Genomic DNA, 16,075 nt, shown 5'->3' on the forward strand with positions numbered 1-16,075 from the left:
ACATTACAGAATCAATATATTTTCATTTATATACTGATTTGATACCCATATATCAATATATATGTAACATATGTAATATAGTATACTAAACTGTTAACTATTTTGTATTATAAAGCACATTTCCTTCAAACTCTGTTTAAGGAAAATTATATGATGTGTTCCAGGAAACCATCCTTGCTCATAAGATATGGATTACCAGAGAAACACCAAGCACTAATTTTGGTCTTCTTGGTCTAACTTATTGCCACAAAACACACAAGATCAAAGGTGGCTTCTCAGACTAGACACATGGCAGAAGGAGAGTCTGGATTTAAAAGGTGGTGTTTTATCTGAAGAGTGATGTACATCATGGCCATATGCAAGTAGAAGTGAAGAGACAAAAATGAGGGTGGACTCTAGACTGTGCTGAAAAGCCATTCATCCACCAAAGCACTAAAACCAGAAAAGGACAAATGTGTATGTATTATAAAGTGTGAGGTTACATGCAGTGAGTATATAAGAAGGCACATAATGTATATATACAACAAATGTAATTTCCAAAGTAAGTATTCCAGAGATTTAAATAAGTTGCGATTGTAAGAGAAGCATTTAAATACTCGTTACAAGCACAGACCAATTATGAGCTAACAAGTTAATGAGTTAACAAGTCCCCATTAATGAATTTGGAAACTAGGCTGTAACTTGGAGTATCTATGAAGCATGATAAACTCCAGAAAACAGATTTGTTCATATGGGGAAAAAAAATAAATAAATAAAATCAAACAAGCATCCAAAGTTATTTACAGAGTGAACGCATCTCTTGATGCTCTTAAAATAAACAAAAAGCCCTCCACCATCTACCAATAAACACCATTATAAAATACCACCAGTGTTTTTAATGCAAAAGTCTTGGAACCTCTGTATTTTCTACCTGACTTAAATTAAGAATTTAATATTTTATCAGCTTGATGTCTGCGTACACAAGCTCCTTACATTTATATTGTACTATAAATCTAGATTAGGGAGCCAATTTAAATGGTTTATATGTAGCCATAGAGGTAAAGCAGCTATTTCTTAAGAATATGGTTTTAGACAGTTAAATACAAGCATAAGTATTTCACTCGTGCAAGCAACTTTATCCTGTAAAACAAAAGGTAATAGCTAAGACCAACCAGAACACATAAAAAGAAAACAAGGGAAAATTTCAAAGCCCCTAACAGATCACAAAACTATTTCTAATATAAAATGGAATCACAGTATCCTTAAAAACATCATCGCATGCTGTGGTCCTCTCCTGTTAGGTGCCCAAGGCTCTAACACCATTGGTTCTACAGTTAAACCCTTTTTGAGACCGCCTAGTAACTATGTCAGAAGGGAGATCAGAGTTTTTAAAATCAAAATAGCATGTGTTAGTCTGTAAAATTTATTACATATTTTCTAAAAACCATCTGTACATCAGATAGAACCTGCTGGTTCTCCCTGTAATCTGTGAGCTCCACTCTTCAAAGGAAGATGCAAACAACTTTTTCCAGCACAGATTTAAGACTACCCTGGTCGTCATGCAGAAGCAAAATGCTTGTGGAGAGAAGTTTAGCTTAAAGCCTTCCCCTTTCAGAATTCAGGTTTCACTGTCATAGAAATCACTGATGCCCCAAGCATTAATGGACTCTGTCTCGTTCCTACAGCATAATCGGCCAGCATGTAACTGCTTCATCGGTTGCTAGGGAGCAACGAGCTCATTACAAAGCATCATCCACACCCTCCACAAGGATGCTGGCACATGCTTCCCATCTGGGGATACTACTGATTGAAGTAATGGCACTAGAGTGCCTGCCAGTCTTCAGTCTCCCAGGGTGGAATACGCCAATACAGCAGGTGCTAACTTTAGCTCTACCTTCGAGGTTTTAGGCTCTAGTCTTTGTGAGCCTGACCAACGCAATGCAACACACAAAGAGGTTAGAACAGCCTTCCACAGCTATTGGCACGGATACCCCTTATTTTTAAAGGCCAAAACTAGACAAAGATGTTCTTCCTGAAATTTTGGCAGACTGATGGCTTTTCCAACTAGGGCAACGATTGCCACTATTCTAAACTCTGTGTTAGAGGAGAATTCAGTAAAAACGGAAAAAGGCGGGGGGAGGGGGGAAGGGGGGAATCTTCTTTTCAGTCATTAAAGGAGTACAAAATTTGAAGGCATTTACATAAGACATAAAGAAACCTAGTGATCTCCAAGCTGCATACATTAAAGCCCTGGAATGGATATCAGCTGTGAACAACCTGGGTCACTTCAAAATCTAAACATGCAACCTTAATGCATTTTTTCAGCTGTTTGTCTCATTAGCACTTCACAGATCTATTCACAATAAGAAGGAAAAAAAAAAAACTGTCAAGAAATAAAAAAGCCACCCCGCTTCCATATGCCAGGAAATTTATTAACTAACAATCTATCTGCATTACACAGAGATAGTATCTAATGATTTTCATGTACCTGTCATACGTCAAATGCCATCCAAGAACTCTTAGTGCTGGTGAATTAACAAGCACGTAAGGGAATACAGCTGTAGTTCTGCATAGATGCCTATATATACAAATCCTTGGCAACTTCAAAATGCTTTTTTTATCAATTGCATAAAGAAACATAAAAAGGAATGAGAAGGAAGGTAAACTGGAGTGATTCACTCATCACATGCATGAAACAGTAGTTCGATTCGAAGGGGATTAGTGAATGCAAAGTGTCAACTTTCCCTCTTACCTGAAGTTAATATTAAATTCTTCAGAATTTAAGATAACTGAGCTACAAAACTGTTCACCACTAATATATGAAATAATATCATTGACACTCATGCATCAGTTAAATGCATTTTAAAATAACCGATTAGTTTGAAACACAAATATGTACCTAAATCCTTACCTGTCTCAACAATTTCTCAACAGCCGACATTACCATGAGCCCTCTCCACACAACCGGGGCAGTCTCTTCTATCAAGAAACCCATAGACATGCTGAAATAACAAAACAAAAACTTAAGCCTTCCAGCACAATACCAAGTACATCTGTAAAGAAGCTTGATTTAAATAAAAACATATGCTCACCATGTGATTCCATAGTTCTTAAGGGGTCGCATTAGATTTTCTAAAACAGAAGTAAACAAGGGTTTTTTTGAGGTGGGAGAAGTTAGTTTCATTTTTAAGGTTTTGTAAAAGAAATAAGCTTACACAATTTGATTCCTTTTAAGAGCTGTTTTCCCTCTCTGTTAAAAGCATTTTCCCCTCATCCCTTCAATATATGAATACATTTATCTGTTCTGCCCAAGAACGTGGCCTCGCTACTTCTTAGGTTGTTCCATTTTACTGATACGATTCATTTTTTTGCCAAAATAGCAATGCATTTGCCCATAATATAATATCACTTTGTGCTGACGAAACCAATTTCATCTATTTATATGAAATACCCAAGCTGCAAGGTGTAAATCCCCTATTAAGACAGCCTTCTACTTCTGCAATACTTCTCTAAACGCCAAGTCATTTATATCAGAACAAAATCAAAGTCCTACAACACAACAGGATTTTAGATTTTCTTATTTTTTTAAACTATGCTATTTACTTATCTCATGAATCATCACTCCCATTAACACACCAGTGTATTGGGGAATGCTCAGTATTAAGTCTGCTTTGAAACCCCAAAGGAGAGGTACCAAATACAGCCACCCCTAAACTACATGCTGCCAACAGCTGCAGGTAAGAAGTCCTGGACTTTTTCAGACCAGCAGAAGTCTGCAAGACTTCTAAAAATCTCTGGGAACAAAAGATACTTATTTGAACACTGCAGAGGGAATGTCCTTGTCATGCTCCATATTCCTATGCTTTCCAGCGTCAAGAAAAATTAAAGGGGGCAGGGGTGAAATACTGCAAGTAAGCATTTTAAACAAAACCTAGAAAAAGCCAAAAATCCCTCTTCATCATCTCTGCCATCTAAATCCACACCTTATCTCAAAATGGTGCATGCACACACTTAAGAACAAAAGGAATTTTATTTGGTCTAGCTGTTCTATTTTAAGAGCATGCACAGGCAGGAACCAGCAGAAAACAGAAAGAACACTTTAAATACTATAATACATATTTTGACAGAAACCTTTGATGAACCCAAAGTAAAATATATTTATAGATAGTAAAATTAAAACAATGTAAATATAATGCAGTTCATTCAAAGCTGAACTCCAAATTCCAACAAAATAACACCCAAAAGCATGAAAATTAAACAGCTAAACTCTACTGATGAAAGCTTTCAAGCAATCAAGTAAGTGGGCATTCAAGCCATGCAATTTTGTAGAAATATGGCTTAAAGTAAATTGGATGTTTTGGTTTACAATTCAAAAAGAACAAAATAACAAACTGCTTGCATGACTACTGCACTCAGGAATGAGTATGGAACTGCTGTTGGAAAAGAGATGGGCTTGGATTGATGCACTGCACCAATATAATACAACTCCTCTCTACTTATACGGCTCTTTTCAGTGTTTCAGTCAGGGCTTATTCTAGTGGCATTATACTGTCTAACTGCATTTCCAGGAAACACAGTCTTACTGCTCCTCTCTGCAGTTGATGACATTTGAACTTCAGCCTAGAGCCATCTCTAGGCACTGCTTTGGTGTCTTTGTAAACAACATGTACCACCACAAGTTGTAATACTGTTAGAAGTCTTGAGAAAAATTACTATTTACTTAAAAAAGAAAAAAAAAAATAATCCCCAAACCTACCTGCAACAGCACGTATGACTGCAGATTCAAGGTCTGCTTCATCTTTACCATGAAATAGGAACAATTTAAAAAAAAACCAAAACAAAACACAAAAGAAAACACAAAGGGGAGGCACATCCTTGACCACCCAGCACATGAGAACCAGAAACTAGAGGGTAAGAAGAATGGAAAAGATTTCTTTATTCTGAGAAAGTTCACCAAAATACTATGACACTTCTCAATTCAATCCAAGTGCTCTACAGTATGTCAGTCAAATAACCAGAGATTAACATCTCAACATCCACTATCTACATGGACGGTTTCTTCTGTACAGAGCCCTGGTAGACATGCTACTCTGATGGAACAGACACCTTCAGAGATCTCCCTCTCCACCTCAGTGGGTAAAATAAGAGACTTGCTGTGAGTATACAAACATTGACCTACAGAGTATCCAAAGGGGTGCCTCTGTTTTTAAAACACATGCACTATTTATTTCTCAACAGTAGAGTTTCATTTTATGAAAACCGGATCTTATTTTCCAACGAGGACTATAAACTGCTCCAAGCAGCAAGATTTAATCAAATTTATACAATGCACAAAACCAATTCGCAACCTGCTGTATATTCTGTCTATAATGTTCTGCATATTCTCAAAGTAGTACGATATACTGCAGAGCACCCCACTGTTTGCCTACTGCTAGAGAACATTCTTAAGACTCTCTCAAATCTAAAGTGCTTCAGTGGGCTCTGGTAATCACCCTTGTCTCATCAAAAGCAACAGGCATGCCTCCTCCTCCACCCTGGGTTTCATGAAGATTTTCTAAAACATAACATGTAAAGAAGATTTAGCTTAATGAGATATCAGTAACATCTCTAGTTCCCACTGCTTTCAGAGTTAACACTTCCTTCTCTGTTATCAGATGCCTACCATACAGCTCCAAAAATCCAACACACAACAAAACAGATTTCTTAAAATAGCAACACACAGCAATACTATGCCACCTATGCTAAGAGATCAATATATCCTTGTTTACAACTTTTCGGTAAGCTATGGCCCTAAATAAAAGGGTGCTGTGTTTTCTCTGAACATACAAAATCAGATCAATAAGATCAACAGAGCACCAATGAAATTTCAATAAAACGCCCTTTCTGGTAGGATACAAGTAGGGCACTAGAAAAGGCAAACACATACAAACTCATGACAGCCTTAAGCAGATTTCTGATTAAAAAGAGTTCAAGGACTGGTCTGAAGGCTGGATTGTTACTCATGCAGGGAAGAATGACGTTGAAGTCATTAGGATGGATATTCTGCATTTTGTAATTTTAAAACTTTTTCCCCCCAGAAAAATCAAGCCTTGAAGACTATCCTGACCAGGTAACCAAGTTGCTCTGTTCTTTTTCTCAAAAAAACCCAACACAGCTGTTCAATGGTGGCCACAGATGAGTGCAGCACAAAGTATGTACAGAGCTATATATATGGTTTTGGCTGGAATAGAGTTAAATTTTCTCATAGCAGCTTGCATGGTGTTATGTTTTGGATTTGTGAAGAAAACAGTGATAACACAGAGATATTTTAGTTATTGTTGAGAGTCAAGATCTTTTCTGCTTCTCATGCTGCCCCAGCAGTGAATACACTGGGGGTGCACAAGAAGCTGGGGCAGCTGACCCCAACTGAACAAAGAGGTATCCCAGACCATATGACACCATGCTCAGCAGTAAGACCTGGGGAGAAAGAAAGAGGAGGATGTCTGGGTTGATGGTGTTTGTCTTCCCAAGTAACTATTATGCGTGATGAAGCCCTGTTTTCCTGGAGATAGCTGAACACCTGCTTGCCAATGGGAAGGAGTGAGTAAATTCCTTGTTTTGCTTTGCTTGTGTGCACAGTTTTTGCCTTTCCTATTAAACTGTCTTTATCTCAACCCACAAGTTTTCTTGCTTTTACCCTTCCAATTCTCTCCCCATCCTGCTGGGAGAGAGCGAGCAAATGGCTGCATGGTGCTCAGTTGCTGGCTGGGGTTAAGTCACAAGGAGACATTTCAATTCTTGGCTTAAGTTTTTAGAAGAGGTCTGGTGACTGATACATGAGAGCAAGCAAAGGCTTACATTCAGTCTTATCTCATCAGGTAAGTAAAGATCATTATTCCAGAAGATTGTGATGTTATACTACACCTCCTTATGAGGCATCATGCTGCTTCAGAAAAGTAAAGGTAGCTTATAATTATTAAATGAGTATAGTGCATCATGCAACACCCTAGCAAATCTATTTTGAGCTCAGTGACTGAGCGAGCACTAATGCAGAGGAGTTGCTCAGAGTTTTCAACTGTCTGAAATAAGGGGTAGGTTGAGCTTTTTTTACCATTTCAAAGACAAAAAAAAAAAAAATCCAAATATGAGATGAGGACACGAAGCTCAGATTTTCCTCCCTGTTAAGAGATTTCCTATTGTACTTGGCTATTTTTGGAACTTACCACTAGAATGGAAGATCAGAGACTTGCTAAAATGGTAACTAATTATTTTACCTAATGTTTGTCTTCAATAAATCTTAACAGTGGAAGTCACCTGTTTGTTTTAACTGCATTTTGGTCATCAAGCAAGAAAGCGGTCTTTTTAAGTTGTTCTAAGATGGGACATCAATAGCTAAATCTATCCAAAAAAGAAGAACAATTGCACAATTTTCCAGTCAAAAACATCCTACTGAACTTTGCATGCGGATTTCCAAATGTTTCCAAAGACACTACCAATGCAGACGTGTTTGCCAGCACAGACACCACTACAAGCTCCCAACTATACTCTGAACGCATCTGCTTCCTGATTCTTAATTTTGATACAAGTCCTATTTCCGAAACACCCATGCACCCAAAATGAACATTTGTACCTAACAACATGCTTCTGATGTGGGGAATTATCATCTCATGTTACAGATAAGGGAGTCAAGACCTGGCCTGTGAAACTTGCTGTAAGTTATTCAAGAATCCTGTGGATTTGGAGACTTATGCTGTGTTCTCCCAAGGTCTGATCTACCAGATCCATGGCTCCAGTTACAGCATCTCCAGTGTTGGAAAGTATGTAATGCACATCTAGGAGAACTAAACAGTTCAGGTGCATTGCCAGTTACATATTTTCCCCTGAAACTCTCAAGTATATTTATAAGAATTAAAATTTTTAAAAGCAAACTGAGACACAGCCAGTATATGACAGAAAAAGCTGTAAAACATATTCTCTGTAATACCTAAGTCTCCAAATAACATTTTAGCATCGAAGCAGCACCTTTAGAAGTATATTTCTGAATAGCTCATAAGTTTAAGTATTCCTTCATCTTTCATAGTATGTTATTTAAATAAAACCTGTTCTGTAACTCCTCTGCATACTTTTATCAAAATTTGAGCAAGTTGATACTTTTTCATAGTTTATACAAAAGCTAAAATGTTCTGCTGCTGTTTGCACAGCTCATCATTAACTGACGTTTTCATTACAAATTACTATTTTCCACCTCCTCACATCTCAGTGACATCTCACTACCTGAAACACAGATAATATATGGCACAACAAAACGCACAGCCATCATGCTAGTCAGAGAGAGACACTGCAGAATAATCTGGATTCCAGTACACTAAACAAAATTATGAGACAAACTCAATTAATGTGCCATACATACAGACAAGCCAAAACATATTTTCAGCACGGTCACTTGTAAAATCTCAAAAATTTTTGCATCATCTGTTTTTTAATTATGTACAATTTCATGCTGCAGTGACTACAGAATACTCTATCACAACCTAAGTTAGGACTCCAATTTACACAGCAGCTTCTGTTAATCACAGTAAACAGTAACTCTCATATGGCTGTTGCTATGTAGAAGTATAAGGAAATAATTTGCTATTTATTTTGAAAATCACCTCCCAAGACCAAGATTCTGTAATGGGAGGATCCAGGTTCCAGTCAAGGACACAAAGGCTTCAGACTATATAGGGTTTCCAACAACAGGAGGGGGGAAGGACAGAAGGAAGGAGACATAGGACAGGAAGAGTACCAGAGAAGTCAGGCTTTCCTTGTGTAAATATAGATGTCTTCTGCCACTCTGGATGCCTTGGGGAGCAGAGATTGGTACAGGGCTAGCAGATTTGACAGAGGGCAGAGGGGAGAGCCATACCTTCTGAAGGTGAAGCTAGATGCCAGACTCCATACTCCAGCACGTTTAAAGCAAAGGCAAGTGCGGTAAACAAACAGCAAGAGGGCCCCAGGTTATTCTACAATAAAACACAGAAACACTAACCTGTGTCAGAGGGGAAAGGATGCTGTCACCTAAAGAAGGTTAGTCAGAGTCACAAACTTTAAATCATTGTTTTAACTGCTTATGCCAGAAGCCCAGAATATTCTATGGCAAGTGACAGACTAATTGAGACTTCAAGCTTGATTTCACATTGTTGTAAATTTATTTGCAGGATTGCCCCAGAAATACTGCAATTTGTATTTTAAGCTTGAAGAGTTCCACACAAGGAAGGCTGTGATTTCCCATTACACCCCACAGTAACAGTGTTATCTCACCACGAAGACATCACAAAAACTTAAACCAAAGCAAACTAGCAGTGAGACTCGAAGAGCATTATTCAATGCTCACAGTTCAACTTTAAGAAACAAATTCATCAACAAAGCTTTTTCCAAAAGATTTCCTTCTCATATTTAGTCAGTCTACCAATCCCATTGCCCAAGCAGGTTTTCCACTTTTTTTCCTCCTGATAGACTGCATAGGAAACAAAGCTCTGTAAAAGCTTTTTCATTAGTGGAACTGTTTTGCAGATATGACTTAATCACTCCTACCTAAAAGCAAAAGAACTAATTGCTTGCTGGAAGACTATACTTCAAAGACAAGTCTGGCACAATTAAACAGCACAGTGATTTAGTCATGTTTTTGTTACATTTTAAAGCATTGATGAGTTGCTAGGTTTAGAATAGTAACACAGGTCTCATTTTAAGTATCTTGCCATTACCTTCCATCACAAATGTCTTCTTCACAATCACTAAAATAACCCACATTTTGAAAAGCCCTCAGATCCCCACAGAGCCAAAAAAAGTTTATTTACAGGGGATCAAAGCTTTATTAGACTAATTTGGGTGGGTTCCTTTAGTTCATTATACTCAGAAGGAATAAGACTAAAATAATCTTCAGTTCAAGGCTTCTGTCCTGACACACAAAACCTCTGAGAAGGTTCATGTTATCTGAAGCAGTGACTTGCTTCGGTGAGGGGGGGACCGCCCAGGTCAGACACATAACCATGTGACAAACAGCAAAGCAGAACCAGGAGAAGCAGGAAGCCAAGGGGCAGACATTCCCTACACATTTTCTTTAATTTAAGGTCTAACTTCAAAAAACATTCCAGTTAACTAGGGACTTTCATCGATTTCAAAGCAAAACTATGGAACTCAATACATTTCAGTCAATTCAGCCTTTTTAGGTTCAATATTGTAATCAAGATTAAAAAAATTTTTAAAAAGATGCAGGTGAAAAGACACAGAAGAAAAAAACCTGTTCAAAGGATTATGTGCCATTTGAAAGAAAAATAAAAAGTACCTGTACACTGGTAGATGAAAACTACTGTAAACATGTTGATTCTCCACTTAAAAAAAAAAATTGTTTCTGTGTATATTAAATATTCCCTTTTGCATTTCACATGAATCCCCTCATACATCTTTCTGCGATTTTATTCTAATTTAATCACTTATGAAATGAAGTTCTATGTACTTTATGATTATGACCATCAACTAAAGCAAAGAGATATGAACTTTTAAACTCTGCCACTTTTAGCCTCTAGTTACTATAGGAAAAGAAAATACATTTTTCTATTTTTAATTTATTCCACTTCATTTCTTTATTCTGAAAAGCCACTCCATTGTATTGTAGAGAAGGGGAAGGAAAAAGGGAAAATACACTGAGAAACCCACAGAAAAAAAACAACATGCAAGTAAAATTGCAAGGTAAAAATACTGAGAGAATTCAGAATTAGTTACAGTTCTTTAATTTTACTTCTAGCAGAAGAGAGGGATGGAAACATTTATTTCTCTGAAATAAGCAAAAAGGTAAATGTGTTCAGTGTACAAAAAAGTAATTTCTTTTGTTTATGTATGTATAATGAAATGTGTATCTATCATGTTACTATAATAAAACCATTTTGCAATTCATTTCCAATTTGTATAAAAGTTGAGCCAGACAAACCATCTGTATCTCTAAGAGTAAACTTTATAATGTAATGAATATTCCCTAGCTATAATCCATATCGAAACATTTGTAATTACTGCACTGCAAGATTAACATGAAGAGTAATACACTTCTGCTTTCCATTTGCATTTTTTCAGGTTACACAAATGCATTTTTTCAGGTTACACTGTTTCAGTAATTTATATTGCAATAGCGTTTAGCAAAATGTGATTTGCCATTTATCCAAAAAAGACCACTCTCAGTAAGAGGCTTTAAATACTACCCTACATTTCTCATCTTATACTTTGTTGCCTTACCTTTTTGTAAATGAAAGTATGAATTTATGTATAATGAAGAATAAAATTTTAATAAATTAACTGTCTAAAGCTTTTATGTTTTTTAAACAGCAGCTAACAAGTGCATGCCTATAAATAATTCCTTACAGAGATGGGTATCCTCCACCTGCTTTCCCTCCCAAGTAGAGGTCATCAATTTTTTTCTACAAGTGAATTCAACAATAGCTGAATTAATCCAGTCTGAGGTTAACTGTTACAGGCTTGAAGACAATGGTCAAGGTCCAGACTAAAACATTTAACATGTGAGTATTATTCTCATTTTCAGCTACCTCAGAACATCCAAAAGAGCCTCCAAAATATAAAGCACAACTAATTACAACATTCTGAATTATTATTTTGTCACATGTAAGACACATGAGACTACTCTACTTCAGCCATACATCCAAACTGGGATAAGACATCACCAAAAGTAAAACCAGGGTTTCAGTTCAGAACTCTCTCAAAATAGAATCAGTAAAACATATCATTAGACTACACACAACCTAAAAATCACTTCTTCACAAATCAAGAGGTAATGGCAATAGCAAATATGACATTTTTAAAGAATCAAATTTAGATTTTATTTAAATTAATCATGATGCAGTTCCACTAGTAAAGCATGAACTCTGTGAATACAAGCTGTATCTTTAAAAATAAATCCTTATGTAAGATCAATAAATTTTTTCATGGTTACCTCAATAACTACACTACCTACATAACATTTTCTCTATTTAACTAGTCCACTCCAGATTTTCTATTTATAACCCTCAAATGGATGCACAACAATCTCTTGATACAGCAATTTCCAGCAGACATCTTTAAACAGTCACAACAGATGCCATTTTAAATTATCATTTTCATTTATGAGATTCTGCTATCACAGTCTAAAGAGTAGCAGACATGTAAATGTGTCCCAGTGAAAAAATGCAAGTGTTCAATTCTGACTTTAGAATTTTATCAGTAATTTCATTTCTATAGCTCCTGCGATATTATTAGACTCAATGGGGCCAGACACAACTACTGCTAGCTTTCTCTCAGAATTTATTTTTATTCCAAATTTTGAAAATAAATGCCCATTACCAATCTTTTGAATATACTATTTTATTAAGAACAAAAAAAAGATACTGAGATCAGAAAATCACAACAAAGCTTTGAAATATTAACAGAGCACTCAACTATAATAAAAAAAGACAACCAAAAACTCCATAATCATTCAAATTAAGTGAAGAAATGTTCTATTTATCTGGCAAAATGGCAATACCTTTTTGGTAGTATATTAGCTTTTACTCTCTGCCAACTACTTTAAAAGGTAGATTTTTTTAAAAAGGAAAAAAATTGAATTATGCAGATCACTAAGCCAGAAAATGGCTTTTAAGGAAATTATTTGGGGAAAGAACAGAAGTATTGTTTTCGTTACTTGTGTTACAAGCATTGCCCTGTGTATATACTGTAGCTGATGTTAATATTTATTCCATAGTTAGATAATCCTCCATTAGCTAATTAAATTCAGTTTTGAACTTACTAACCAATATTTTCCTGACCATTCAGTGAAAGTACTTTGAATGACATCCTATTAAATGTTAGTGAACTTTCCAGCATACTACAGTTTGCAAAATTAAATTAGTAGAGTATCTTCCATCTATACAAACTCTCCTCACTAAGAACTCCTAATTCATTTTGAAAACTTAAATTATAGCATAACTATAATAATTTCTATTCAGAAGTAATAATTGCTGCATAGATTTATTCTGAATGGTATCAGGCATCCCTAATCCCTTTTTCAACTGCTACATCTGAGAAAAGAAATGGAAATCAAAGAGTGCAAGAGTGCTCAGAATCTCCCAGGATTAATCTACACATTCATTTTCAAATCCAGGCCTCACACTGAAGACAGCAATAGACTTTAAACGTGATTTTTGATTGTTATGCTATTAAAAAAAAACGGGTTTGAATTATGTATTGTTATGTATGCATTGTTAATGTACATCTTTAAACACAGAACTGCCTGGGTTTGCTCAATTATCGTACAAAATACTATGTGTTCAGAGTTTATGTTTTATTCTTGAAAACACTGTAAGAAATTGGAAAATAACACTAAACCTCATTATACCAAGATACAAGGGTCATACATATTTTTCTATCTATACATGTATATATACATCTATGATTGATCACTTCCTTGCAAGTCTATCCTATCTATCACTTAAAGGAATCCTTGAAGTTCACAGTTAAAGCTTCCTATGCCCTCCAAATTTCTACTTCCACAATTAAATCATCTTAACATTCGCTACTTGGTCAGCACTTACACTGTTGTTACTCTACAGCTTCCTCAACTCAAGAGTTAAAAGTGTACACAGAAGTGAACAGAATTCCTGAAATACAAATTCTATCCTGTTATCATTCATATGGAATTACTACCTAAGTTCTTCAGTAGACTTGTGTAATATGCCAAGCATTTGAAAAATGCAAATTCATTTTCTGACAGTTAAAAAATATGGTATGTTCTAAAATCCTACTAATATTTGCTTGTACATTCCACACAGAATTAGAAAGAACACATTTTAGTGATCAAAATGTCAGTACCTGTAAGTCAACAGCAGCAAATGCAATTCTGGGAAATCCTCCCATTTCTTTATTACATCAAATTCCGTATTTTTAACAACACTTGAAACATGTTAAGACAAAGGCTTATAGTGAATTCCCAGATATATGCCCAAAATATCTACAGTCACTGAAATTTACATGCAAACAAAACTGGGCTGCCCTAATATCTGACTAAACTAATATCTTAAGTTATTGCATTCCTAGTAGGTTAATTTCTATGACCATAAGAAATAGTCTGGGCAACATGCTTCTTATTTGTGGCTCATGACATGGATTTAAAACAGTAAGAAGAAAAAAAAAATCAAATTTTTACCTGATCTCCTCTGGAAAGTGTCACATAAAAAGGAAAAGAGGAGATACAAAGAACATCACAACATAGTCCCTTTTGTGTTCATACTGCATAATGGACTTCAAACACAAAATTCATTTTTAAAAAAAAATCTGTTACTGGAAAACACAGCCTCTGTGACACATACACTCAACGGGGTTCAAAGTACAGGAGAAAGTAAGAATATTTCAATTTGTACCTGGAAGTCAGTCTCTACTGATGATATATGAGAGGGTTCCCTTACTTATTTAATACACAACAGAATTAGCCTCTGACTTCAAAAAATAAAACAAACTCAACAAATAAACCTCTCCTCCTATCTTAGAAATTAATCTAAATAAGTCTGTATTTGTAAGCCAGATACTTAGATGTAGAAAGTAGTCAATTTGACAGCTGCCTGCATAAGCATATTGCACTGCATCTGTATATGGAATGATATTTTTTCTTTGTCCAGAGTAGAGGATATAAGCATAAGAAGACAGAATTTTAATTATTTTAGAAATCCTAAATTTGCCAAATTAATTTTTCAGAGGCTAACGTTGCAAGCTCAATAACCACCCTTTACAGTTATTGGCACTGTTTCATTCTGCATGCTTCATTCCAATCAAGAATGTATAGAATAACCACCACCACCACAACAATACACATGCACTAATTAAGATCAAATGCAAATGGACATTCTACAATAGCAAAGTAGATGTAGGAACACCCCTCCTATGAGGAAAGGCTGAGTGAGTTGGCATTGTTCAGCCTGGAGAAGAGAAGGCTCCAGGAAAACCTTGTAGCGGCCCTCCAGTACTTAAAGGGGACTTTTAAGAAAGGTGGGGACAGACTACTCAGTAGGGCCTGTTGCAACAGGACAAGTGGTAATTCTAAAGTAAAAGAGTATAGATTCAGACTAGATGGAAGGAAGAAATTTTTTACAGTGAGGGTGGTGAAACACTGTAGCAGGTTGCCCAGAGAGGTGATAGATGCCCCATCCCTGGAAACATTCAAGGCCAGGTTGGACGGGGCTCTGAGCAACCTGATCTAGTTGAAGCTGTCCCTGGTCGTTGGGGGGGGGGGATTGAACTAGATGAACCTTAAAGGTCCATTCCAATCCAAACTCTATGATAAAGATCATGGCATGAGAAGGAATATTTAAATTCCCTTTTACCTTGCAATTAGCGTCCACAAACACTAATGAGTTTTTACAGTCCATTATTTCACTGAAACCCTTTTACATCTTATCTCAGCTGGTACTACACATCCTTGATCCCTCCCTGTCAACAAGTACTGTCAATCTGTAATTTCTTCAGTAGGATCCTAGTACTTGTTAATGCGAAGTCCGGGTGTTATAGTGTGGGACTGTTTTGTCTGTGGTTACAGGGTTTTCATTTTTACCATTATATGCACTTTATCACAGGACGAGCAACACAAAGCAGTAAACAAATCCTATTGCCTGTGTCCCTACCACCCCCAAAAAGCACACTCCCCTATACTAAAACATCACACGAAGAGGGTATGAAGATAAAGCCATTCTTCAGTTCACCCCTGGTTAGAAGTTAAATTTTTGAAAGGTAAACAGACTTGATACAACCTTCCTACTGTAGGTGTTTCTTATTTCTATCCAGACTCTCCTACCTGAATTTACTTTTCCCCAGACCAGAATCCTTGCTAGCAGAAGAAAAATTAGTTTTGTCTACTGTCTTTACCTTCTGGTAGTGAAGTCAACCTCTGCATCCCTAAACACACAACTTCAAACAAAAATGAATCAAGTGGCCTGGCATGTTTGGCTGAAGAAACAGAGACCAAACAGAATCACTACAATGACATTTTATACAAGCTACTGTAATGATCCTTCTCTTATTTCCTAGATTAGTCTTTTTTTTCCCCCATACAAGTGGGGTTTGGTTTTTTAAT

General features: G+C 36.2%; 1 protein-coding gene across 5 annotated transcripts in view; it reads right to left on the reverse strand.

The window, feature by feature from the left end:
- NUBPL (nucleotide binding protein like) overlaps positions 1 to 16,075 on the reverse strand; it is an 85,609-nt gene that overhangs the window by 52,623 nt on the left and 16,911 nt on the right. For 3 of the 5 annotated variants that reach the window (XM_026849146.1, XM_026849143.1, XM_026849144.1), the window contains 3 exons: positions 15,868 to 15,948; positions 3,072 to 3,111; positions 2,891 to 2,981 (listed from right to left, as the gene is read on the reverse strand). In XM_026849146.1, the coding sequence (XP_026704947.1) occupies positions 2,891 to 2,981; positions 3,072 to 3,111; positions 15,868 to 15,948 (212 nt within the window). The remainder of the gene's footprint in view (positions 1 to 2,890; positions 2,982 to 3,071; positions 3,112 to 15,867; positions 15,949 to 16,075) is intronic. The other 2 variants (XM_026849147.1, XM_026849145.1) reach the window with 1 other exon arrangement.

The sequence above is a fragment of the Athene cunicularia genome (assembly GCF_003259725.1).
Source record: "Athene cunicularia isolate RWA chromosome 5 unlocalized genomic scaffold, athCun1 chr5_part1, whole genome shotgun sequence".
NCBI classification, from domain to species: Eukaryota; Metazoa; Chordata; class Aves; order Strigiformes; family Strigidae; genus Athene; species Athene cunicularia.